General features: G+C 39.2%; 1 protein-coding gene across 3 annotated transcripts in view; it reads right to left on the reverse strand.

Moving 5' to 3' along the window:
• STAG2 (STAG2 cohesin complex component) overlaps positions 1-8,079 on the reverse strand; it is a gene marked incomplete at both ends in the record, with an annotated part of 100,409 nt that extends 92,330 nt beyond the window's left edge. For all 3 annotated transcript variants that reach the window (XM_080718594.1, XM_080718595.1, XM_080718593.1), the window contains 3 exons: positions 403-564; positions 2,467-2,545; positions 8,036-8,079. In XM_080718594.1, the coding sequence (XP_080574720.1) occupies positions 403-564; positions 2,467-2,545; positions 8,036-8,079 (285 nt within the window). The remainder of the gene's footprint in view (positions 1-402; positions 565-2,466; positions 2,546-8,035) is intronic.
• Between the last annotated feature and the right edge of the window lie 19,552 nt (positions 8,080-27,631).

Genomic DNA, 27,631 nt, shown 5'->3' on the forward strand with positions numbered 1-27,631 from the left:
ACTGGGGTAGAACCCAGAGGCTTTCTACCTTCAGGCTATACTCCCAGACCTATTTTATATTTTATTTGGAAACAGGGTCTCACTAAGTTGCTGAGAGCCTCACTAAGTAGCTGAGGCTGGCTTCAAATCCATGTGATCCTCCTGTCTCAGCCTCCCAAGCGCGGGGATTACAAGCGTGCGCCACCACGCCCGGCCCTTTTATTCTTTATTTTGAAACAGGGTCTCACTGAGTTGCAAAGGGGCTAAGTAGCTGAGGCTGGACACGAACCGTGATCCTCCTGTCTCAGCCTCTCAAATGCTGAAATTACAAGCATGAGCCACCACACCTAGGTAGTATTCTATTTTTAAAAACAGAAAAATCAAAGCTATATAAAAATAAAATGAGAACTCCATAAATATTACCTGCATAGCACACTTGCCCATTTTAACAACTTCAAACAACATCATGTTTTCCACTCCATTCTGTTGGTGATGACCATTCATTCGGTTTGGACCAGGAGGTTTTCCTCCTCCATTTCCACCTTTGCTCTTTTCTCCTGGGCCCTTTTTGCCTTTTTTACAAGTCTGCATAAAACATAAAAGTTGGTGAAGTTATATCTATCCTTGAAAGTTCAAAACAAAGCTACTGCAGAAATAGCGGGTAGGATACATAATTATAACATGCTTAAACTTGACCTATAGAATGCCATCTGTGTAGAAAATCGTGATTATAACAGCCTCACTTGCTTTCATTCTTTTTTTTTCCCTTCATTTATACTACCATGAACCTCACATTGCACTGTAGTTAAGAGGTAGACTTTGCAGATAGAATATAAGAGTTCAAAATTTCTACTATTAGCTGAGTATCTTGGGTAAGCTAGTAAACCACACTGTGCTTCAGAGATTCTTTTCTAATCTGTACTGTAGAGAATAAAATTGTACCTACTTAACAGGGTTGCCATGATAATAAAAATGCAAAGTAATTATTAGCAACATACCCATCTCATTTACATCAGAAAACAGTTATCACTGAAAAATGAGAAAGTGTACATTCAAAGGAAGTCAATAAATGTTATTTGAATCTAAATCTACAAAAATGAACTTGATTTAACACATTCCCAGATTTTAACTAATTCTAAAAATTAACATGAAATCACAGCACTAAAATCCCTTAATATATCAAAAAAAAAGTTTGAAACCAGTACAGAAAAGCTATAAAGTATAACCAGAGAAATTTCTACAATATAATAAATGAGGTAGGTTGGTAGGTGTGTGTGTGTGTGTGTGTGTGTGTGTGTGTGTGTGTGTGTGTGTGTGTGTGTGTTTTACTAGGAATGGAACCCAGGGGCATTTTACCTCTGAAATACAACCTAGCCCTGTTTTTTATTCTTTATTTTGAAACAGGGTCTCATTGAGTTGCAAAAGGCCTCACTAAGTAGCTGAGGCTGGCCGCAAAGAACCCCGATCCTCCCGTCTCAGTCTATTAAATGCTGGGATTGCAGGCGTATGCCACCACATCCATCTCCAAGCATTTTAATAGTTCAGAACTGTGTTAGAATGCAGAGTGGAAAATAGACAGCAAAAATAACTGAGATTACATGTGAAAACCACTGCTCCTAGCTTGACATTACTTACAAAGGGTAAAACAGTGGTCATCTATTAATTCATTAGACTTAAACTAATATTACATTTGTAAGATGCACTAGAATAAGACAGATCTTAGGGCTGGGCAAGGTGACACACACTTGTAATCCCAGCAATTGGGAGGCTGAGACAGGAGGATCACGGTTCAAGGACAGCCTCAGCTACTACTTAGTGAGGTCCTTTGGAAATTAGTGAGACCCTGTTTCAATAAAACGAATAAAAAATAGGGCTGGGGCTGCACAGCTTAGAGGTAGAATGCCCCTGAGCTCCATCCCCAGTACAGCAAAAAAGAAAAAAAAAGGAATAAGACATCTTATGGAATTTTTGTCTATATTTGGGGAAATCTAACACTAATAATATACTTACAGGAAAATTAAAATAAAATTATTAAGCACATTTTGCTTCACATACTGTCATTTTAAAAATAAACTGCTACAGAGCCGGGTGTGGTGGTGTACGCTTGTAAACCCCGCGCTTGGGAGGCTGAGACAGGAGGATCACACAGGTTCGAAGCCAGCCTCACTGGCTTAACAGACCCTATTTCCAAATAAAAAATATAAAGATAGGTCTGGGAGTGTAGCTCTGAGGTAGAAAGCCTCTGGGTTCCATCCCCAGTACCACCAAAAAAAAATAAATTTAAATAAATAAACAAACTACTAGAAATGACATGTTATTAATTTCAACTTCTAAGCAGTGCATATAGACAAAAGATACTGAAAGGACCATCTGTATTCAGGTTTGCCATACCTATCATTGATGTTCACAAAACAAGCTGGATTTACAAGACAGTTTTCCCCCTTTTTCCTTCTCCCACCAAAATAAAGTCATATATTTGGTACATACTTTGCCTTTGCCTTGCTTTTGGTTTTTTCCTTCGATGTCCTCAAAATCTGTATCAGAAGAAAAATGTGTTTCTGACTCCCTATAACAAAAACATTAGCAAATATTTAAAACTTTCATTAAAAATAATAGATGAAGTTTCTAAATTTTGCAACATTTTCTAAAGGAAAGTCTTAGTCAATTCATTAGAAACCTCAGTATCAGCTTTAAAAATAATTTAGATGCTTTCCCAACACATCATACCATAGTACATTACCAAACATATAAAATTGCATAACCAACTACAAGAAGAGTAATCTAAAATATAAACATCTACCCATTTAAAAGTTTTATGTTTTGTTCATTCATAAAGAATAAAAACTACATAAGTGTCTCTCAAAATGTAAGGCTCGGAACTATGGTATTTTTCTGTAATGCCTAGTTACATTTTCTGGTTCAAAGGCCATAGTTCTTTGGGTAAACCTGTACTTTAACATTCAACAAGCTGGGCGTGGTGGCGCATGCTTGTAATCCCAGCACTTGGGAGGCTGAGACTGGAGGACCACAGTTCTTGGACAGCCTCAGCTACTTAGTGAGGCTCTCTGCAACTTAGTGAGACCCTGTTTCAAAATAAAGAATGAAAAATAATGGCAGGGGATGTAGCTCAGAAGTCAAATGCCTCTGGGTTCCATCCCCAGACCCGCCCCCCCAAATCAGCAATAGAGAATTTCAGCAATATCATTGTTCTTCTGGCCTTTTCTATCACTCAAGAAACACTTAAAAAATTTAAGTGTAGTCTGCCGGGCGTGGTGGCACACGCTTGTAACCCTAGCACTTGGGAGACTGAGACTGGAGGATTGCACAGGTTTGAAGCCAGTCTCAGCTAATTAGTGAGGCTCTCAGCAATTTAGTGAGACCCTGTTTCCAAATAAAGTATAAAATAAGTCTGGGAGTATAGCCCAGAGGTAGAAAAGCCCCTGGGTTCCACCCCCACTGCCACCAAAAAAATAAATAACTGTAAATTACTGTATAAAACATGTATTTCTAGACATGTATAAGAAATTGTTATAAATTAAATCATTTGAAATACAGTGGAAAAGTGAAGAAAAGAAAGCAGGGCATGGAGGCGCCCACTTGTAATCCCAGCATTTGGGAGGCTGAGACAGGAGGATCACAGTTCGCATCTAGCCTCAGCTATTTAATGAGGCCATTTGCAACTCAGTGAGACCCTGTTTCAAAATGAAGAATTAAAAAAATAGGGTTGGAGGTGTAGCTCAAAGGTAGAAGCCCCTGGGTTCCATCCCCAGTACCACAAAAAAAAGAAAAGAGGTAGTGAACTAATCAGAAGAATTATAGCACTATTTAACTATGATCGTGTACAAGTGACAACATCTCAATCTTATCTATAATAAGGTATATGCAGGAAAGAATAATATCTCTAAAGTCTCTTCAATTTCCAACATATAAATCTACAGTCTTAAAAATGTGGCACTTGCTGGGCATAGTGGCACACGCTTATAATTCCCCCACGCCTGGGAGGCTGAGACAGGAGAACTGCGCAGGTTCGAAGCCAGCCTTGCTGGCTTAAGAGACCCTGTTTCCAAATATAAAAATAGGTCTAGGAGTATAGCCCGAAGATAGAAGGGTTCCATCCCCAGTACCACAAAAATAAATGTGGCATTTATTTTAGGCAGAAAGTAGGGTCTACACATAATGAAGCAGACCTTATTTAAGTGTTTAAGGCAAAGCATATTTACATTGGTATTTGGCACAATAAATTTTAGAATTGGGCCACATCCGTCAAAGATGAAGGTTTTACCAATCTAAATGTATATACCTAGAGCCGGGTGTGGTGGCGCACGCTTGTAATCCCAGCATTCGGGAGGCTGAGACCGGAGGATCGCGGTTCGCAGACAGCCTCAGCTACTTAGTGAGGCCTTCTGCAACTCAGTGAGACCCGGTTTCAAAATAAAGAAAAAAAACTAGGGTAGGGGGTGTAGCTCGGAGGTTGAATGCCCCTGGGTTCCATCCCCAGACCCACATATTAATTAATTAATTAATTAAATGTATATACCTAGTGCCAATTTTTCTTAAAATAAATAGAATCAAAGGGAAAGGCAATCTTTATAAAGCTGGTCATCTCAATCTAAATTTCTTCTACTTCCATTTTTATAGCTACAATAACCAGTTGTCCAGAGGTCATAAGGTACAAATACTTAGTAAATCTTAGTAAATCGTAGTAAAATCTTAGTGAATCTTCCATTTTTATAGCTACAATAACCAGTTGTCCAGAGGTCATAAGGTACAAATACTTAGTAAATCTAAAGCAATTGCTACAACTGCTAGTGGGGAAAAATTACTACTTATAGTACTTATGTACAAAGGAATTTAAACAATGTAGTGAAGACGTTAGAAGTCCTAACTATGTCCTATCATTTTAAGAAGAAAAGACCTATAATAAATATCATTTCTCAGAGTTAATGCATTAAAACCTGAATAACTAATATTAACCTTGAAACTCACACATGTTCCATCTTAAAGATTATTGTCATCAATATTCTTCCTGCATGCCTATAATACAGCCTGGTAAAAAATTTAAAAATGTTTTAAAACTTCTTGATATATAAATACTATTTTTCTTCCCAAGACACTTATAGGACATCAGTCCTTTTTGCTTAGTAGCTTCTATTAGTCAATAAACAATCACTAGTCTTCACAATATTCCAAAGGCCACCAAAGGCTCCATTGCAGTTAATCCTCCAGGCTATCCCAACTAAATAAACAAGCCATTACAGGATTGATTACTAACTAAAAAACTTAAAGAAAGCAAGTGAGTAATCAGAATGGCAGTCTAAAATTATCCTAGACATAAAGGGGAAAAAATCTTTCCCAAGTCTTTCTCTAATGCTGCTTTCTTGTGTTTGAAAATTAAAAAACAGTAAGATACCCTAGGTGAAATAATATGCTTATATTTTTTGGCACTGGGGATTGAGCCCTGCAACATTCTACGTCAGAGCTATACCCAAGCCTTTGTGTGTGTGGGGGGGGGGGGGCGGGCGTTACTGGGGTTCCTGGAAGCCCTTAACCTCCGGGCTACACTCCCAAACTTATATTTTTATTTGGAAACAGGCTCTCTTAAGCCAGCACCGCTGGGGCTGGCTTCGAACCTGTGTGATCCTCCTGTCTCCGCCTCCCTAGCGTGGGGATTACAAGTGTGTGTCACCACGCCCAGCACACCCAAGCCCTTTTTAAAAAAAATTTGTTGTTGTTGTTTACAAACAGGGTCTCACTAGGTTGCTAGAGTCTCAAATAAGCTGTTGTAGCTATTCTCTCTCTCTTTTTTGGGGGGTGGGGCATTCTGCCTTCAAGCTATACCCCCCAGACCTATTTTTTATTCTTTATTTTGAAATGGGATTTCACTGAGTTGCAAAGGGCCTCACTAAGTAGTAGCTGAGGCTGTCCTTGAACAGAGATCCTCCTGTCTCAGCCTACCAAATGCTGGGATTACAAACATACCCAGCTGTTGTAGCTATTCTCAAAAGTGCAGACAGACATGAGCCACCATACCTGGCTACATATGTTTATATTTGGATAGGGGATACTGAGTTAACTCTTTAGCAGTTTGAAATATCCTGAGACATTTAAAGCATGACTAGATCATCAATATTCTACCTCTGAGATACACTCATTATTATGCCTCTTTCTCCCCATACCCAAGCAAATGCTACATTTATTCTACCCCACATCAATTCTTTTTTTATCCTTTATTCTAGTTCATGTCCTAATTATTTGAAATTTTCTAACAGTCATAGTCCAGCCTAAACCTTTTAAATAGTCTCTGATCTTGGTATATTTAAGAAATTCCATAATCTTACTGTTATATCTTTAAAACAAGAGCTTATAAAGGCAGAAGTATCTAACTTAAATTTCTCACAGAATCAAATATAACGTCCTTTATACATCAAACACTGAATTTTTTTTTCCTGGAAACCCTTCTACCTCCAAGCTACACTCCAGACCTATTTTATACTTTTTATTTAGAAACAGGGTCTCTTAAGCCAGCGCGGCTGGCTTCAAACCTGTGCAATCCTCCTGTCTCCGCCTCCCAAGCACAGGGATTACAAGTGTGCGCCACCACGCCCAGCAGCACTGAATTTTTATGTATGTGTGATACTAAGGATTTAACCCAGGAGAGTTCTACCTCTGAGATACACATCTAGCCCTTTTTATTTTTTTTATTTTGAAACAGGGTCTTGCTAAATTGCTGAGGATCCTGCTAAATTGCTCAGGCTGGCCTTGAACTTGTGATTCTCCTATCTCCATCTTCCAAGAATTGGGATTACAGGAACATCCCACCTTTTCCTACCTGGTAGCACTGGCACTTAGTATTTTTAACTTTTAAAAAGAAATTCAAGAGCCAGGTATAGTGGTACACACTTCTAATCCTAGAACTTTAGAGGCTGAAACAGGAGAATTCCAGCCAGTCTCAGCAACCTATTGAGACTGTTTCAAAAAGAAAAATTAAAATAGAACTGGGAGTGAAGCTCAGAGGTAGGATGCTCCTAGGTTCAATCAGTATCACAAAGAGAGGGGAGGGAGGGAGGGAAAAGAGAAAAGAAATGAGAGGAGGGGAGAGGGGAGGGGAGGAGAGGAGAAGGGAGGGGAGGAGAGGGGAGGGGAGGGGAGGGGAGAGGAGGAGAGGGGAGGGGAGGGGAGGGGAGGAGAGGAGAGGAGAGGAGAGGAGAGGAGAGGAGAGGAGAGGAGAGGAGAGGAGAGGAGAGGAGAAAAATTTAAGACTTGAGATATATGGAATCCTCATTAAAAATGCTGTCTTTGGCCGGGCGTGGTGGCGCACGCTTGTAATCCCAGCGCTTGGGAGGCGGAGACAGGAGGATCGTGCAGGTTCGAAGCCAGCTGCTCTGGCTTAAGAAACCCTGTTTCCAAAAATAAAATAGGTCTGGGAGTGTAGCCCGGAGGTAGAAGAGCTTCCAGGAACCCCAGTACCACAAAAAAAAAAAAAAAAAAAAAAAAAAAAAAAAATGCTGTCTTTGAAAGGCTCAAGCCAAAAATTAATTTATTTTTCAACTATCCCATGTCTTCCTTGAAATAAGCAAAAAGAACAAAAAAATTTTCCTCAAGAATCTTAACATAGAGTAAATATACACAGGGATTAATATTACATTAAAAACCATACATTGGGATTGGAATTATATATAGCTCAATGGTAAAGCACTTGCCTAGCATGCTTAAGACCCTGGGCTCCAACCCTAGCGCACCACACCACCCAAACACACACACACACACACACACACACACACACACACACACACACACTCAAATTCAAAATATTATATGTATATTATATATATAACAAAACCATAATAAATTTATTATGTAAATTAAAAACAGAACCAAAAAGGTATAGAATATTAACTACTACAAAGCCCAATGAACACTGATATAAACTGTTTCAAAGCATATAAACTGTTTTGCATATTAAATCTTCTCCAATAGAAGTTTAACTGTTAACGTATCCCATTTTGTGAGAAAAACAGGTATTTAGATATTATAACTATTATTATAGTTTACTTACTGTAGTAGATTAAAATCAGTTGGTATTTCTGGAGCTGCTATCATTTCTTTATCATCTTCTGGAGCACTCCAATGTCAGAAATACATTCATATATTTACGTGAGTAAAATGATAGTTAACTTCTTTCTTCTAAAAAAGTCAACTCCTTTAAAAAGAAAATTACATATTTATTATAAACATAAAAAATATTGGGAAGGGCTATTTATATTCAAAAGTTTAAATTCCCCAGGGTTTTCTAGTGTTTTTACAAATAAGGATTTTGTCCCCTTGCATTTTCCTGCTTTTACTAGATGTGATTTGTTAGAACTCTTGTAGCTCCACGAAAATGACACCACACAGGTGGAAAAAGAAGCTTGCATTTATAGACAATTACTTTGAAAATATGATTCTCTAGCCTGGCTTTGTTTTGTGTTTGTGTGTGTGAGAGAGAGTGTTTTCATGTGGGATGTACATACATTCTGGACCTGTTATCTGTGAACACACATACATATACATACACACATACACACACATCCTGAAAAGAAACAGAACATGACTCTACTCGTTTTGAAATCCCTATGACAATGTTTAAACTATAATGAGATGCATGAAAAAAGTATAGTTTTTGCTGATTGTATACCAATATGGTTAAAAGGAGCTAATTAAAAAAAGAAGATATAATTTTAAAACACTTTAAAGCTGGACATGGTGGTGCATGCCTATAATCCCAGTACTTGGAAGCCTTGGGATCACAGGTTTCGGGAGAGCCTCAGAAACTTAAGAAGATCCTACTTCAAAATAAAAATATAAAATAGGGCTGCAGGTGTGTGTCTCTGAGGTAGAATGCCCCTGAGTTCAATCACTAATAGAAATATTTATCTTATATTGCCTACCATGTGTCAAGAAGGCCTGGGTTCAAATTCCAGCACGGAAAAAAACAATCATAAGTACAACATAAGAATGCCACTTGTGACCAAAATAAGTCTGGCCATGGGAAAGGTACTATTTCTAGCTTTGAAAGCCAGCAGTTCCTAAATGAGAAAATAACCTGAAAGCAAATGACTAATCTATAACAAAATGGAAGAAACAGACCAAAGCTAAGATCTAAAGCTCTTAGTCTTTGCATACTTTTCTTTTATAATTTGCTGGCTTGTGCTTCTTCTCTAGTTCTTAGAATCTAATAGTTGATAGCTACCTAAAGAAAAAACAGGTAAAACTGAACATATCCAATTAGTAATAAATGCTCAAATATAAAATGAAGTTCTTCCAAGAGTATATACCATACAAAAAATATATAAAATTTTTCATTAATTTGAAATCTAATAAACATTATGCATGGCTACTAATTTTAATGAACACACAGAAATTTGAAATAACATTTCTAGCCGAGCATGTTGACACATGCTTGTAATCCTAGTATTTGAGAGGTTGAGACAGGAGGATTGCAGGTTCACAGTCAGCCTCAGCTAACTACTAGTGAGGTCCTCCACAACTTAGTGAGACCCTGTTTCAACATAAAGAATAAAAATTAGGGCGGGGGTATAGTTCAGAGGTAGAATGCCCCTGGTTTCCACTCCTAGTACTGCAAAATTACATACATACATACATACATACATACATACATACATACATTTCTTGGCCTACTCTAGCTAAGCTAAAAACAACAAAATACTATTTAAAAAACACTTTGTGAACAGCAAAATATATTAATAGAAAAAAGGTTTAATAACTCACAAACTAAACCCTGAATTATAAAGTATGATAGGCATACATATAAATGTGTGTGTGTGTGTATATATATATATATATATATATATATATATATATATATTTCTATTATCTTTTTCCTAAAAGGTACTCAGATTGCAAAATCCTTAGATATAACTGTTAGTATAGTCTTCCCCTTGTCTTAAATCATTGTCACAGTATTCTTTCCCTCTTCAAGACCACTAAGCATTATTCTGGCTTTATTCTTATTGTAGCCTAAGGAATTAAGTAGAATGCTGAGGCTTGTTCTCACATGTAGAATGCACCTTTGTCTCCTAAAATCCTAATTTAAAAAGAAAACTGCTTTGTTTCTGAAGGGAACTGAAGAGGCATAGACCTACTTTTTTATTTTTTTATTTTTTTTGAGGTAGTAGGGATGGGAACCCTGGGGCTCAGTTCTACACTCTCAGCCCTTTTTTCATTCTTTTTATTTGAAACAGGGGCTCACTGAGTTGCAAAGGGCCTCACTAAGTAGCTGAGGCTGGCTTTGAAGCGGCACAATCCTCCTCAGTCTCCCAAATGCTGGGATTACAAGAGTGCGCCACCACACCTGGCTAGACCTACTTAAGCAACAGAGTAAGTCATCCAGATGGCAAGATGGAAACAAGAAGTAACCATGTGATTCTTGCTATGCTTGCTTCTCTGAGTATTCCATAAAAACCAAACTTACTGAAACCATGGGTATAACTCATACCACGTGCTTAGCTGGGGTTCCATCTCCAAGACCAAGAAGAAAAAAAAAAAAAAAACTTGCTGCTTCCTTTCAAAATAGTTTCTAGGCTGACTTTAAATATATTTTTATATATAGTGTCCTAAGGAATCAGAGCAATGGAACATAAAAAAAATGCATCCGCTCTGAAAAGTAGAGGGCACTAAATAAAATATTACGTGATATATTACATATACCCCCTAAATAGAGCAAAATTAATTTCTAGTACATAAAAGTAGTAAGTCTTACCAGGTAGAATTATTTTGCACAGCTTAAGCTATACAGGTTGACCACCTCTAATCTCAATTTTGGATTTCTGCATTTCTGATTTCAGAGAAAAGACAATCAGTAATGAATATGCAACTAATCTAAGGTAGTCCAAAATCCTAATTATTAGAATAAAGGATACTCATTTGTACTAACAGGTATTTCATAATTAGAAGCCAAAGCAAAAACAAAAGCAAAACCTGTGTGTGTGGGTGTGTGTGTGTGTGTGTGTGTGTGTGTGTGCACGCGTGTGTGCATGTTGTGGTACTGGTGATTGAGCCTAATGTCATTTAAGTTTCTAAATGCACCGGGTGTGGTGGCGCACCCGTGTAATCCCAGAGCTTGGGAGGCTGAGACAGGAGGATTGCACAGGTTTGAAACCAGCCTCAGCTACGTGAGGCTCTCAGCAACCTAGTGAAACCCTGTTTCCAAATAAAGTATAAAATAGGTCTGGGAGTATAGCCCAGAGTTAGAAAGCCCCTGGGTTCCACTCCCAGTACCACCAAAAATTAAAAATAAGTTTCTAAATGCTAAAAAAATGTATCCAACCAATTAACAGTATCTACCATGTACAAACTATAGTGCTAGGCATTGAGACTATAGGTTTGAACAGAAGAGCAGTGATCTTTGCCATTATGTAACAACCTTTACAAGAAATATGAAAATACATTCATTTGTACCAGGAGGTACCTACACCTCTACTGTCATCTAATATTATTAAATATAAAAATGCTAAATCTCATGTATATCCAGAGTTTTTATATTTTACCATTTTAATCATCTCAAATTAACTATTCTGTAGTCAATACAGTCTATCACAACTCAACAAAGATAATTAATATAAAAGTTGTTGTGAGCTGGGTGTGGTGGCACAAGCTTGTAATCACAGTACTTGGGAGGCTGAGACAGGAGGATTCAGGTTCATGGCCAGCCTCACTACTTAGTGAGGCCCTCTGCGACTTAGTGAGACCCTGTTTCAAAAATAAAGAATTAAAAAAAAATCAAGCTGGAGGTGTACCTTGGAGGTAGAATGCCCCTGAGATCAATCCCCAGGACCACCAAAAAAAAAAATGTTATGGCCAGGAATGGTAATGCATGTTTGTAATCTCAGTACTTGGGAAGCTGAGACAGGAGGATCACAGGTTAGGCAAGCCTCAGCTAATTTTTTTTTTTTTTTTGGTGGTACTGGGGGTAGAACCCAGGGGTTTTCTACCTCTAGGCTATACTCCCAAACCTATTTTATTTAGAAACAGAGCCTCACTAAGTTGCTGAGAGCCTCACTAAGTAGCTGAGGCTGGCTTCGAACCTGTGCGATTCTCCTGTCTCAGCCTCCCAAGCGGGGATTACAAGCGTGCACCACCACACCCGGCTCCAGCCTCAGCTATTTGTGAGGCCATCTGCAACTTAGTGACACCCTGCTTCAATTTAAGGATTAAAATAGGACTGGGGGTAGAATGGGTAGCTTGGAGGTAGAATGCTGCTGGGTTCAAAATCCTTAGTGTCACACAAAAGGTTGTTGCGTAATTTTAAAGGGGGGACACATGGATAAATTGGCCCTGGGAGTTTCTTTTTTTTTTCATTTGCCATCTTTTTTTAATTGGTGCAATGTAGTCATAAATCTTAATGCAATACAAGATGGTAGAGGCATTCATTTAGCCCATTTAGCCCTCCCCCTTCCTCCTTCCTCCTTCTCCTATTCAACTTCGTGATTAACTTTGATGTTTGTAAATTTCTTAAAAAATTTTAACTTTAATATACATAAAATCTGAGAATGTTTCATTTTTAAATATCTACACCTGCATGTAAGTAAAATTTGCTTTCAAAAAAACTTATATAATAAAATTCATAAATGTCTTCAAATGTACTTTAATATAATTTGACATAAGCTGTAAAACACAAAACTACAACTACAAGTAGTGCTTAAATAAAATTGAGTTTAAAAATCAATCTTACCACATCTTTTCTCAGCTACTACAGTTTATTAATTTTATAAAAATATGCTCAAAGATCACAAGGTGGAGCTCTCACCTAGTATCAAAGAAAAACTTTTGAGTATCACACGTACTGTTTCTTTGTAACTACTATCAAAGAGTTGCCATTGCAATGCTGTTCAAGGATAAAGCATGGAAATAAAATTTGCATTAAGTCTCAATCACATAACTTTGGGGGTAAAATCCTATCCAGCCACAAGTAGCTACTCCTAGTTCTTACTGAAAACTAAGGTGAGAGTCTTGTTCAAAAATAGGATAAACAACATAAAGGCCACATCCTTAGGTTCAAGTGTATAGACTCTACACATCTTAGTGTCTAACACTACCCATTTGATAGTCACTTAGTAGCTGTCTTGGTTATCAGGTTTTCTATCTAAGTATTATGGTCCTTGTGTTTAAGTAACCCTTATTATACTTAATAATGGCCCCAATGTTCAGACTCCCACACAAATGTTAGAACTTTCCTATTTTATTATTAGTTATTGTTAATCTCTTTGCCTAATTTATAAAGTCAATTTGATCATGTGCATATACAGAAAAAAAAGCACAGTACAACATATATATAAGGTTTGGTTATATTTATTGGTCTCAGACATCCACTGAGTGTCTTGCAACATATTCCCTGTTAATAAGGTGGGAGTCCTATAATATTTTGCCATTAGTTGTTAAATGTGTTCATATACAACTACTGAAATAAAAAGCAATATTTTAAATTCTAAACATTGAATTTCAATAAATAGGCTCAGTATAACTACCTTTGATATAGATGTAAACTTAATTGCTATAACTTTTCAAGTTATAAACTTTCTTCTTCCAATTCTTTTTTTTTTTTTTTTTTCTTTTCTGAGAGGAGGTATTGGGATTGAACTCAGGGTCACTCTATCTCTGAGCTATAACCCAAGCCCGATTTTTTTAATTTTTATTTTGAAACAGGGTTTCGCTAGGTTAATAAGAGTCTCAGTACTTGCCAAGGCTGGCCTCAAACCTGCAATCCTTCCGTCTCAACCTCCCAAGTCCTGGGATTACAGGCATATGCCATTACACCTGGCTTTTCCACTTCTGAAAACCTAGAAGACACCTATTATTATAGCATATAAATGGCACTGTTAAAATTATAATCATGCTTTATCATTAACTCCAAAAACTGACTTGCCAAATTCACTAAAATTGCCCTCTCCAAACTACAACACACAAATACAAAAATCTGTTTCTTTGACAGGCTTGGTTGTTGTTGTTGTTTAATCTTTAGGCAGCCTGGCATCATGGTGCACTCCTGTAATTGCAGTACTTGGGAGGCTATGAAATGGGAGGATCAAAGTTTCAAGACCAGCATGTGGTAATTTATAGAAACTGCTTCAAAAATAAAAAGGGCTAGCGGTGCATGGTGGCTCATGTTTATAATCCCAGCATTTGAGAGGCTGAGACAGGAGGATCATGGTTTATGGACACCCTCAGCTACTACTTAATGATGCCCTTTGCCACTCAGTGAGATCCTGTTTCAAAAATAAATAATAAAAAATAGGGCTGGGGGTGTCACTTGGAGGTAAAATGGCCCTGAGTTTCATCCCCAGAACCGCAAAAAATAAAAACAAAACAAAACAAAAAAAAGGCTTGGGGGTATAGCTCAGAGACACAATGCCCCTGTACCCCCAGGCCCCCGTATCTCGGAAAAATCTTACAGTAATTTTTATTATTTTTCCTAAAAGAATGATTGTTTTAAACATCTTTCAATTTAATCCTGAGTAGTCTAAAACAAAAATAGAGCTGTCACTAACAAGATCCCTCCGAATAATGTGTCAATTCTCTCACTAAAAATGCAGAAATATTTAACTGCTAAAAGCAGGCAAATTTAGTCAAGCACACGCTCGTAATTCCAGCTATTCAGGAGGCTGAGGCAGGAGCATGGCAAATTCAAGGATAGCCTGGAAAACTTAAGAGACTGTGTATCAAAATAAAAATTCAAAAGGGCTGGGGATGAAACTCAGTGGTAAGGCATGAGGGGGGTTATTTATTTATTTACTTATTTTTTTTGAGGTGCCAGGGATGGAACCCAGGGGTATTCTACCTCTGAGCTACACCTCCAGCCCTATTTTTTTTTAATTCTTTATTTTGAAACAGGGTCTCACTGAGTTTCAAAGGGCCTCACTAAGTAGCTGAGGCTATCTTTGAACCATGATCCTCCTGTTTCAGCCTCCCAAATGCTGGGATTATAAGCGTGCGCCACCATGCCCGGCCATCAGGGGTTTCAATCCCTACTACCACAAACAAACAAACAAAAACGGGCAAATTCATAAAATACATTATCATCACTTTGTCTTAATAGTTCCCCCCAAAAGGTTAACAATCCTTCTAAATACATGGATCACATGTAGCAAATCCTTCTAAAATGCCATCATCATTGTAATACAAACATGTACTACAAATATATTTTCTATTCCACAAACCTCAACTGAGTACTAAAGAATTCAAACAAGCCCTTGTTCAAGTGCAGGAACAGGTAATCTAGAATAGTTACACCTGAAGGATAGGTCTAATATCTGCATTACAAACTTTTAAAATAATACAGAGGCAAAAAGTAAAATGCCTTTCTAAAATAACTAAGTAGACAAACCAAACATACCTAAGGCCACAAGACTTCAAAAATAACTTTACATTCAGAAAGAGGGGAGGAGCCAGGCATGGTCTGCGCTTGGGAGGCTGAGACAAGAGGATCACACAGGTTCAAAGCCAGCCTCAGCTACTTAGGCTCTCAGCAACTTAGTGCGACCCTGTTTCCAAATAAAAATATTAAAAAATAGGTCTGGGAGGATAGCCCGGAGGTAGAAATCCCTTGAGTGCCACCCCTAGTACCACCAAAGAATAAAAAGAAAAAGAAAAAAAGAAAGAGGGGAAGAATCAAGCTGGGGCAGTCTACACAGATATGACACGGGAATACACTAAAGCCAGCCAGAACGAGAAACATCCACCTGTTCCTTTTTTTTTTTTTTTTTTTTTTGGTGGTACTGGGGTTCCTGGAAGCCCTTCTACCTCCAGGCTACACTCCCAGACCTATTTTTACATTTTTTTAATTTGGAAACAGGGTCTCCTAAGCCAGCGTGCGTGGCTGGCTTCGAGCCTGTGTGATCCTCCTGTCTCTGTCTCCCAAGCGCAGGGATTACAAGCTTGCGCCACCACACCCAGCTTCCCCTCCTATTTTTAACAGTAGGATAGCAGTGTATGATTGCTTAGCAATCTTCTTAGTTTCCTTGTCTACCAATATGCTCTAATGTTTTCAAACTGTGACTCAGGCCCATACCACAATTGGGATCACCTGGCCCAATCTAAGTACTTAGCCTGTCCCAGCTGTTAACCATCAGCTCTAATTTCTGTATACTTAGCAATGAATAAGAACCAACTCATTTTTTGGAGCGAGTGGGGTTCTATTTTATTCCTGCAGACCAGTCCTCTACCAATTTATACTCAGTTGTAACCTGTTCTTGATCCCAAGAATCATAGCCTATCTGACATAATACAACTACCACCCTATCCCAGGAACTGGAATTCTGCCCATAAATCAACTCTAAAACCATTTTCTCTAAATTTTTCAAGCTGCCCTGAATGCCATACTACTGTCCTCCTCTCATCTGCCGGACCATACAGGCACTGGCTAAATGACACTGGATACCATAATATCCCAAATATGTTATATAAATATCTGTTATTTAATTCAAAGTCTGCTAATTCCCCAGTTTGTCCTAAGAAGCTGGAGTTACCTAGACATCATCAGCTTTATTATCATCAGCTTTATCCCAAGATAACTATCACCATGGGAAAAATGTTTAATTATATACTATTACCTTAAGATCATTTGTGTCTGCTAGGTCAACAACTAATATTCTTAAACAGAAATGTCAAGACATTCATGGTGGTACACGCTTGTAATCCCAGTACTTGGGAGGCTGAGACAGGAGGATCATAGGTTCACAGCTAGCTGCAGCTACTTAGTGAGACCCTGTTTCGAAATAATAAAAAATAGGGCAGGGGTTATACCTCAGAGGTCGAATGCCCCTGGGTTCCATCCCCAGACCCACAAAAAAAATAGGGCTGGGGGTGTGTAAAAAAGGAAAGAAAGGAAAGGAAAAGAGGTACGGCATAAACCAGGCATTGTGGTACACACTGTATACCCAGTACTTGACAGGCTGAGACTAAAAGATAAAGGGTTGGAGGCCAGCATTGGTGATTTAGTGACACTGTTCCAAAACTAAAACAAAATAGGGCTGGAGTGTAGCTCAAAAGTAGAATGCCCTGGTTTCTTTCTTTCTTTCTTTCTTTCTTTCTCTCCCTCTCTCTCTCTCTCTCTCTCTCTCTCTCTCTCTCTCTCTCTCTCTCTCACACACACACACACACACACACACACACACACACATAACCTCACCCCCAGTGGAAGGACTTTAAGTCACTGGGGCATTTCCTTTAGGGTGAATATGGGACAATGGACCTCATATTCCACTGGTTGATGGTGAGGTATGCTGTTTTTTAAGCGGATCTCGTGATGGACTGAAACCTACAAAACTAAGCCAAATCAAAACTTTTTCTCATGTATTTTGTTATAGTGATGGGAAACAGACTAACACATTGCACATAGATCTGATCTGCATTTAGCTTTAAACTGAATTAATTTAAATATATAACCCATTAACATAATTTCCCATATTTAAAGACAGCATGGATAAACAGGAATAATTACAAATATTATAAATAAAACTGGCCACAACTATCATATTTCAGGTGAGACCCAATTAGCTGTTGAAAATGGCTATCTAAAAAATGAAAATCAAATTTACAGGGCTGGGCATGGTGGCACATGCTTGTAATCCCAGCATTCAGGAGGCGGAGCTTAGAGGATCACGGTTCGTCGACAGCCTCAGCTAATTAGCTCAGCTACTTAGTGTGGCACTTTATAACTCAGTGAGACCTGTTTCAAAAAATAAAAAGACTAAGCTGGGCATGGTACACAGGTTTGTAATCAGAATTCAGGAGTCTGAGACTGGAAAATGCCATTTGCCAACAGCCTTAGCTACTTCAGGGAGACAGTTTGCAACTCGGTGAGACTCTGTTTCAAAAAAATATAAGACCAGCCGGGCGTGGTGGTGCACGCTTGTAATCCCCGCGCTTGGGAGGCAGAGACAGGAGGATCGCGCAGGTTCGAAGCCAGCCGCGCGCGCTGGTTTAGGAGACCCTGTTTCCAAAATGAAAATGTAAAAATAGGTCTGGGAGTGTAGCCCGGAGGTAGAAGGGCTTCCAGGAACCCCAGTACCACCAAAAAAAAAAAAAAAATATATATATATATATATATATATATATATATATATATATGACTGTCCAGGCTTGGTGGAACACCCCAGTATTAGGGGGGGAGGGGGGGCGGAGATCGGAGGGATTCTGGTTCCCAGACAGCCTCAGCTACATAGGGAGACCCTTCACAACTCAGTGAGACCCTGTTTCAAAACATAAAAAAGATTAAAATATAGGACTGGGGGTGTAGCTTGGAGGTAGAATACCCCAGAGTTCCATCCTCAGTACCGCAAAATAAATAAATTAATTAATTAATTAATTAAAAATAATTGAAAAATAGGGCTGGGGGTATAGCTTGGAGGTAGAATGCCCCTGGGTTCCATCCCCAGTACCGCTACATACATACATACATACTGAAAAATAGGGCTGGGAGTGTAGCTTGAAGGTAGAATGACCCTGGGTTCCATCCCCAGTACTGAAAATATAAATAAAAAGACTAAAATATAGGGCTGGAGAGTAGCACAGAGGTACGAGGCCCCATGGGTTCCACCCCAATTCCACACCCAAAAAAAAAATTTACAAGGAGTTAAATGTGTTAACACTAGTAAATGGCACACAGTACAACTTAAGTACATTACAATTTGAGAACACTACTGCATCAAAATCATCTCTCGCTGGATATCATTGGCTCAGTAGTAGAGTTCACACAACAGTGCATACCAATGCAGATGTCATAGCAAAGAGATGAAGATAAAAACAGAAAATCAATACGGGCTTGGTTGCCCACACTGGTAAATCCCAGCGCTTGAAAGGCTGAGAAAGGAGGACTGCACAGGTTCAAAGCCAGCCTCAGCTACTTAGTGAGGCTCTCAGCAACTTAGTGAGACCCTGTTTCCAAATAAAGTATAAAACAAGTCTGGAAGTATAGCCCGGAAGTAAAAAAAAAAAAAAGTCCCTGCGTTCTACCCCCAGTACCACAAAAAGGGGGGGGGCTGAGGGTGTAGCTCAGAGGTAGAATGCCCCTGGGTTCCATCCCCATGTCCCTGGGTTCCATCCCCAGTGCCAAGGGGGAAAAAAAAAGATAAAAGAAAAAAACAGAAAATCTTGCCTGGATTTCAAAAGGAAATTTGAATTTTCATTTTAATTATTTGTATCAAATGTTTATATACATATTCAAGATAGTCAAAAGTATATAAATAAAATATTCAATGTTTATTAACAATTTACATGAAAACGAGATATAATTACACTGGAAATATATTTCAGTAATTTAAAGACAATGAGACCAAAGTGTATAATAAATCACTTCATATATAATAATGGCAATTTTAACTAAAATTTCAAATTGGTGACTAATAGTAAGCACAATACTCTTTCATGTTAGCATGAGCACAAAATATACAGTTTACCTATCCAATTTTTGTTCCTTATTAAATATTTATTATTACCAGCCACTTCATATAACCCACTAATGTTTTTGTTAACCACAATATACAATTCATAGGCTCAAATTATATTCATATTCATGTTCATAAATCAAATATGTTTTCATAATATGGTTACTGAAAACTGTACAGGTAGTTTTCATTTCTTATTTCAGATCAAATTTAGTTCTTCATCTTGTAATCCCAAACTACTAGTAGCAATAACAGAAGAACAGTACTTGGAAAGCTGACAGAGGTGGATCACAGGTTTGAGGCCAGCACAGGTAACTTAGGGAGACTCTCACAAACCTAGTGAAACCCTATTTCAAAATTTAAAAAAATTAAATAGGCCTTGAGGTATAGTGTGAAGATAGAATGCCCCTGGTTTCAAAATAAATCAATGTAATCTAATACATTAACAGAAGGAAAATCAAAACCCCTATAATCATCCTAAATGATCCAAAAAATATGACAAGATTCAGCACCTGTTTGCCATTAAAATACTCAATGAAGTAAGTGCGTCTACATAAGGTTATTTATGAAAAGCCCACACCTAACATATTCAATGGTAAAGAAGTGAAAGTTTAGCCAGGCGTGGTGGCACACGCTTGTAATCCCCGCGCTTGGGAGGCAGAGACAGGAGGATCGCGCAGGTTCGAAGCCAGACGCGCGCTCTGGCTTAGGAGACCCTGTTTCCAAATAAAACATGTAAAAATAGGTCTGGGTGTGTAGCCCGGAGTTAGAAGGGCTTCCAGGAAACCCAGTACCACAAAAAAAAAAAAAAAAGTGAAAGTTTGTCCTCTAAAATTATAAACAAAGCAAAGATGTCCCCTCTCACCATTTCTATTCAAACACATTAGAAGTCCTATACATTTAAAAACAGCCAAAAAAAGCAAGAAAAGCAAATGAAAGACTTAAATGGAAAATTATCTATTGCTAGATGAACACGATATGAAAACAAACCACAACAGTCAGGTGTGGTGGTGCACGCTGTAATCCCAGCACTTGGGAGGCTGAGACAGGAGAATCGCACAGGTTTGAAGCCAGCTTCAACTACTTAGTAAGGCTCTCAGCAACTTAGTGAGACCATTTCCAAATAAAATATAAAAAAGGTCTGGAAGTGTAGCCCGGAGGCAGAAAGCCTCTCGGTTCCACCCCCAGTACCACCAAAAATAAATAAATAAAATAAAAAATAAAACAAAATAAAATAAAATAAAATAGGTTTGGGTGTATAGCCCAGAGTTAGAAAGCACCTGGGTTCCACCCCCAGTACCACCACCCAAAAAAAAAAAAAAAAAAAAAAAAAAACCCACAAGCCGGGAGTGGTGGCACACGCTTGTAATCCCCGCGCTTGGGAGGCGGAGACAGGAGGGTCGCGCAGGTTCGAAGCTAGCCGTGCTGGCGTAAGAGACCCTGTTTCAAAAATATAAAATAGGTTTGGGAGTGTAGCCCGGAGGTAGAAGGGCTTCCAGGAACCCCAGTACCACTAAAAAAAAAAAAAAAAAAAAAAAAAAAAAGTTTTTACACACACACACACACACACACACACACGTGTATAATAAATCCAATAGGAGCCAGGAGGATTGCAGGTTCAAGGAGAGTTTCAGCAACTCAGTGACACTCTTATCAACCTAGCAAGACCCTGTTTCAAAATAAAAATTTTTAAAAAGTTCTGAGGGTATAGCTTGGAGAAAGGCTGTCCCTGAGTTCAATCCCCAGTAGCAAAAATAAATAAATGCAATGAAGTTTCAAAATCATCACTTAAAATTGAGGTGCACTTCAGAAATCAATAAAAAAAATTTCCCTTACAAAAGCATCAAAAATAATAAAATAGGAAGCCAGGCATGGTGGTACACGCTTGTAATCCCAGCATTTTGGGAGGCTGAGACAGGAAGATCACAATTTGAGGACAGCCTCAGCAACTTAGGCCCTTTGAAACCCAGTGAGACCCTGTTTCAAAATAGGGCTGGGGGTACAGCTTGGAGGTAGAGTGCCTCTGGGTTCCATCCCCAGTATTACAAAATAATAATAATAATAATAATAATAATAATAATAATAATAATAATGAGTAATGGCATAGACTTGTAATTCCAACTATTAGGGAGGATGTGGCAGGAGGATCACAAGTTTGAGATCACAAGTACTGGGGACTGAAGCGAAAGGCATTCTCCTACAGCCGGGGCAACGTCAGTGAGACACTGTCTTATGAAATAAAAAGTGGAAATATAGCTTAGTGGTAGAGCACTTGCTTAGCATGTGCAAGGTCCTGGGTTCAATCCCCAGTCCAGTAGAGAAAAAAAAAAAAGAATAAAATACATGGGAATAAACCCAACTCAGCAGGTAAAAGACTTATAGAATGAAAACTATAAGCCGGGCATGGTGGCATATGCTTATAATCCCAGCATTCTGGAGGTTGAGACAAGAAGGATAGAGGTTCACGGACAGCCTCAGCTACTACTTAGCGAGGCCCTTTGCAACTCAGTGAGACCCTGTTTCAAAATAAAGAATAAAAAATAGGGCTGGGGGTATCGCTCGGAGGTAGAATGCCTCCTGGGTTCCATCCCCAGTACCACAAAAAAGAGAAAACTATAAAATATTGCGGAAAAGAAATTAAAGATGGCACAAATAACAGAGAAAAAAATCTTATGCTAATGGATTTGAAGACTTAATGCTGTGAATATCCACACTACTCAAATTCATCTATAGATCCACTGCAATCCTTATCAAAAGCCAATCATATTTTTGCAAAAACTGAAATAACTTCCTCAAATTTACATTCATTTCCAAAGGACCCCAAAAATGCTAAAACAATTTTTAAAAGAACTAAGTTGGAAGACTCATACTTCCTAATTTCAAAATGTAGTACAAGTTAGGAAAAATGATATGTGGAAAACCTCTAGAGACAGGAGGAGTACAGATTTGAAACTAACCTGGGTAATTTAGTGAGACCCTGTTTAAAATTTAAAAATAAAATAGGGTTAGGGGTGTAATTCAGAGGTAAAGCAATCATGGGTTCATTCCAAAGTACCACAAAAAAACAATGCCACAAAAGCAACAGTAACCAAAACTATGTGACTCTGGCATAAAATCAAAGGGATCAATGGAATGGGTACTGAAAGCCAAAAATAAACCTTCACATACATGGGTATCAAATGATCTTTGACAAGAGTGCCAGGAATAATCAATGGGAAAAGAACAGGCTCTTAAATAGTGTTGAGGAAACTGGATATCCACAAACAAAATAATACAGTTGGATTCATACAATATATAAATATTAACACAAAATGGATTACTAACCTAAAGTTAAGACCTAAAAACTACATATGGAAATAGGGTGAAGACTTCATGACAATGCAACTGGCAATGACTTGAGTGTGATACCAAAAACATAGCTAAGAGAAAAAAATTAGAAAAATGGAACTAGATAACTTTAAAACTTTTATGCTCAGCCGTGCGTGGTGGCACACACTTGTAATCCCAGCGCTTGGGAAGCTGAATCAAGAGGATCACACATGTTGGAAGCCAGCCTCAGCTACTTAGTGAGGCTCACAGCAACTTAGTGAGACCCTGCTTCTAAATTATAAAAAAATAATAATAAATTAAAAAAAAACTTGTCTGGAGTATAGGCCAGAGGTAGAAATGCTCCTGGGTTCCACCCTCAGTAACCACAAAGAAAACCTTTTATGCTCAAATGACACTATCAACAGAATGAAAAGGCAAACTAAAGAATGGAAAAAATGTTTAAAAATCATATATTTGCCAAAAGAGATATCTAGGTTCTAGATATCTAGAATATATTAAGTATCCTACAATGTAAATCAAAACACTCATTTTTTCTAGGTACTAGGGATGAAAGCCAGGGGCATTCTACCTCTGAGCTGCACCCACAGCCCTATTTTTTTACTCTTTATTTTGAAACAGGGTCTCACTGAGTTGCAAAAGGCCTCACTAAGTAGCTGAAGCTATCCTCAAACCACAATCCTCCTGTCTCAGCTTCCCAAATACTGGGATTACAAGCGTGTACCACCATGCCAGGCTGAAAAAAAATCAATTTTTAAAAGTGGACTTTCTTGAACAGACATTTCTCCAAAGATAATATTCAAATGGCCAACAGCATATGAAAATATGCTGAGTGTCAGTAAGCAGAGAAATGCAAGTCAAAATAAAAATGAGCTTGAGAGGCTGTAACAAGAAAAATGTAGGGCCACGACCAGCCTCAAAAACTTAGCATGGCCCTCCCATCTTAGTGATGACTGTTTCAAAATTTAAAAAAAAAAAAAGAGCAGGGGTGTAGCTCAGAAGTAGAATGCCTCTGGGGGGGATTCAAGCCCCGGTACCAGAAAAAAAAAAAAAAAAACCAGAATGAGATATTACCTCAAACCAATGAGTAGAGCTAAGAGTTTTTTTTAAATGTATTTGGCAGGGATACGGAGAAATTAGAACTCTTGTGCACTGTTGATAATATTGTAAAATGTTATAGCCTGTATGATAAACAGTATGGATGTTCCTTTAAAAACTAAAAACAGAACTACCATATGATTCAGCAATCCCACTTTTGAAAACAGGGTTCAACAGGTATTTGTACACCTGTATTCATATCAGCACTGTTCACATTAACCAAAAGTCTACCTATAGATGAATGATAAATAAAATAGGATATATACATACACTATTGTATTTATTATATAATCTTACAAAGAGAGGAGATTCTTTCACATGGATGAACTATGATGATATTATGCTAAGTGAAAAAAAGTCACAATAAGACAAATAGTACATAATTCTACTTATACAGAATTGTGAAGTACCCAAATTCATAGAAACACCTGGGAACTGATGGTTACCAGGGACTGGAGGAAATGGTAAAGGAACACTGTTGAATAGGTAGAAAGTTTTGGATTTGCAAGATAAAAATATACTAGAAATCGGTTTCATAGCAATGTGAATAAACACTAATAACCTGTACACTTAAAAATGGTTATGACGACCTCAGCAAAGTTGGAAAGGAAGGGTAGAAGAGGAAAAAAGCTGAGGTTGATTAATGGAGGAGCTACATTTGAATGTCCGTATAAATTGCTGGGAGGGGGTGAAAGAGAAAACAGGGAGGGCACCAATCACTCAGTGAATGGATGCCATTTTCAGTAAGATCCACACAAAAATAAAAAATATAAATGGTTATGATGGAACAAGTAGAATAGCACATACCTGTAATCCGAGTACGTGAGAGGCTGAGATAGGATCAAAAATTCGAGCACAGCCTCAGCAATTAGTGAGACTCTCAGCAGCCTAAAAAGATGCTATTTTAAAATAAAAAGAGCGCGGATTGGGGGGAGCCGCTGAGCGGAGCGGCCTGAGCAGCCGGAGCAGCCAGAGCCGCGGTGCGGAACGGCCGGAGCGGCCAGAGTGGCCAGACCCGCGGTACAGAGCAGCTGGAGTCGCGGTTCCGAGCAGCTGAGCAGAGCGGCCAGAGCAGCCGAGCGGAGCGGCCAGAACAGCCGGAGCAGTCAGAGCTGCAGCGCGGATTGGCTGGAGCGGCGGCGCGAAGTGGCCGGAGCCGCGGAGTGGAGCGGCCGGAGCAGCCGGAGCAGAGTGCCCAGAACAGCTGAGCGGAGCTGCCAGAGCAGCCGGAGCAGAGCGGCCAGAACAGCCGGAGCAGCCAGAGCTGCGTCGCGGAACGGCCGGAGCGGCCGGAGTGGCCAGACCCACGGTGTAGAGCAGCCAGAGCCGCGGTTCAGAGCGGCCGGAGCAGCCGGAGCGGCCAGAACCGTGGTGCGGAGCAGCCAGAGCCGCGGCGCAGAGCGGCCGGAGCGGCGCGGCCTACATCTCCCCTAGCAACACCAGGCTCCAGAGAGGAGGGAGACTCAAAACAGAGCTCAAATCCAGAGAGGAGGTACTCTGGCCTCGCGGCCTAGGATGCAGAAGCAGCGTCTTACTGCTGGCGGCAGCGGCGAGTTCACCGGACAGCCCTAGACCAACCCACTCAACCAGCCACCAGTCGCCTGAGAGGAGGGGTGGACAGCGAGCCGAGGTGAGCAGGTGCTGAACAGCCGGGCGGCAGTCAGCAGTTTTGTTGGTGCAGGGAACATCTAAAGCTCCCAAGGGCTGGGCGCAGCACAACTGGCAAGGACTCAGAGCAGAGATCAAAACCAGAGAAGAAATACGCCGCATCACGGCTGAGGGTGTGGCAGTGGTGCCATATTGCCAGTGGCGGCAGCAGCGAATCCACCGAGTTCACTACAGCTCCATCAGCGCACTCAACAACCGTGAGTCAAATTGCGGCCCGTAGAGGAGAAATCCCAGTACTGCACTCCCAGGGACTTGCGCAGATAGTCTCCCTGGGTCGGAGATTTTAGCAGTGCAGCCCAGTGGGGGAGTGGCAGTGGCAGAGATATCATACCATAGTCACAACTCCCCACTGGAGAACGCCCAACTTGGCACCCCCCACGGTCTAAGCAGCCTTGATTGACTCCTTGGGTCTGAGACTTTGTGATACAACACAGTAAAGGAGTAGTGGTGACTGAGATACCATAGACTAGAGATCCAGAGCATCTTAAGTGAACTTGTAGTGACTTAGGGAAGAACCCAGAGAAGGCACAAACTTCCAAAATCATGGGAAAGAGAAATAACAATGGAGCAGTGAATGCCAACAACACCACAACATCAGAATCTGATAACACAGAAACCCAAAGATCTCTAGAAGATCAAATTAGGAAAATAACTTTAGAAATAATAGAGGACTTTCGAAAAGAATTTAGAGAGAGTCAAAAAGAGATAAAGGATGCAATTAATGAAGTAAAGGCCTCAATTCAAAGCATAAACAACAGATTAGACCACATGGAGAATAGAATCTCGCTTCTTGAAGATGATCATTCTAAAAATGAACGCATAGTTTCTAATTTAGAAAAAAAAACCCGACAGCAGGAATCTGACATTGAAGAAATATGGGCCCATTTCAAGAGAGCTAACCTAAGAATAATTGGAATAGAGGAGGGAAAAGAAGGTGAAACCAAAGGGATCAACAATCTCTTCAGGGAAGTAATAGCAGAAAATTTTCCAAACATAGAGCAAGAGGTCGATACACAGGTCCAGGAAACTTATAGAACTCCCTTTAGACAGGATCAGAGAAGAGGATCCCCACGCCACATAATTGTCAAAATGACTAATGTGGAAGCCAAGGAGAGAATCTTAAAGGCAACAAAAACAAAAGGCCATGTGACATATAGAGGCAAACCAATTAGAATCACTCCAGACTTCCCAAACCAAGTTATGAAAGCCAGAAGGGCTTGGAGTAACATATTCCAAACTCTGAAAGAAAACAACTTCCAGCCAAAAATTTCCTACCCAGCAAAACTATCCATCAAATTAGATGGGGAAATAAGAAGCTTCCATGACAAACAGCAACTGAAGGAATTTATGTCTTCAAAACCAGCGCTAGAGAAAATACTCAAGGAGATTAACTGCAAAGAGGAAATGGGTAATTCACGCCAGAACCAAAGAAACAAGAATTCCCATCCAGCAGACAACTAAGCAAAGAAGAATAAACAGTATCTCAAACAGAAATAAGATCTTAACATGTTGGGAATTAAAAATTATCTCTCTATAATCACACTGAATGTAAACGGCCTCAACTCCCCAATAAAAAGACATAAAGTGGCAAAATGGATTAAAAGCCAGAATCCATCCATCTGCTGCTTACAAGAAACACACCTCACAAGTAAAGATAGGAACAAACTCAAGGTAAAGGGCTGGAGCAAGGTAATCCATGCTAATGGTACTCGAAGACAAGCAGGAGTAGCAACTATGATATCAGACAAGTTAGACTTCAAACCCAAACTTATTAGAAGAGACAAAGAAGGTCACATTTTACTGGTAAAAGGAATAGTCCAGCAAGAGGAAATAACAATAATCAACATCTATGCCCCAAACATAGGGGCAGCTACTTTCATAAATCAAACTCTTTGTGACATGAAGCCACACATAAATCCCAACACAATAATACTGGGAGACTTCAACACACCACTCACAATACTAGACCGATCTTCCAGACAAAGGGTCAGTAAAGATGTCTCAGAACTAAAGAACACCATTAACCAAATGGACCTCTTGGACACATATAGAATATTTCACCCAACTACAGCAGAGTTTACATTTTTCTCAGCTGCTCATGGAACCTTCTCTAAAATAGA

Source organism: Muscardinus avellanarius (assembly GCF_963383645.1).
Source record: "Muscardinus avellanarius genome assembly, chromosome: X".
NCBI lineage: Eukaryota > Metazoa > Chordata > Mammalia > Rodentia > Gliridae > Muscardinus > Muscardinus avellanarius.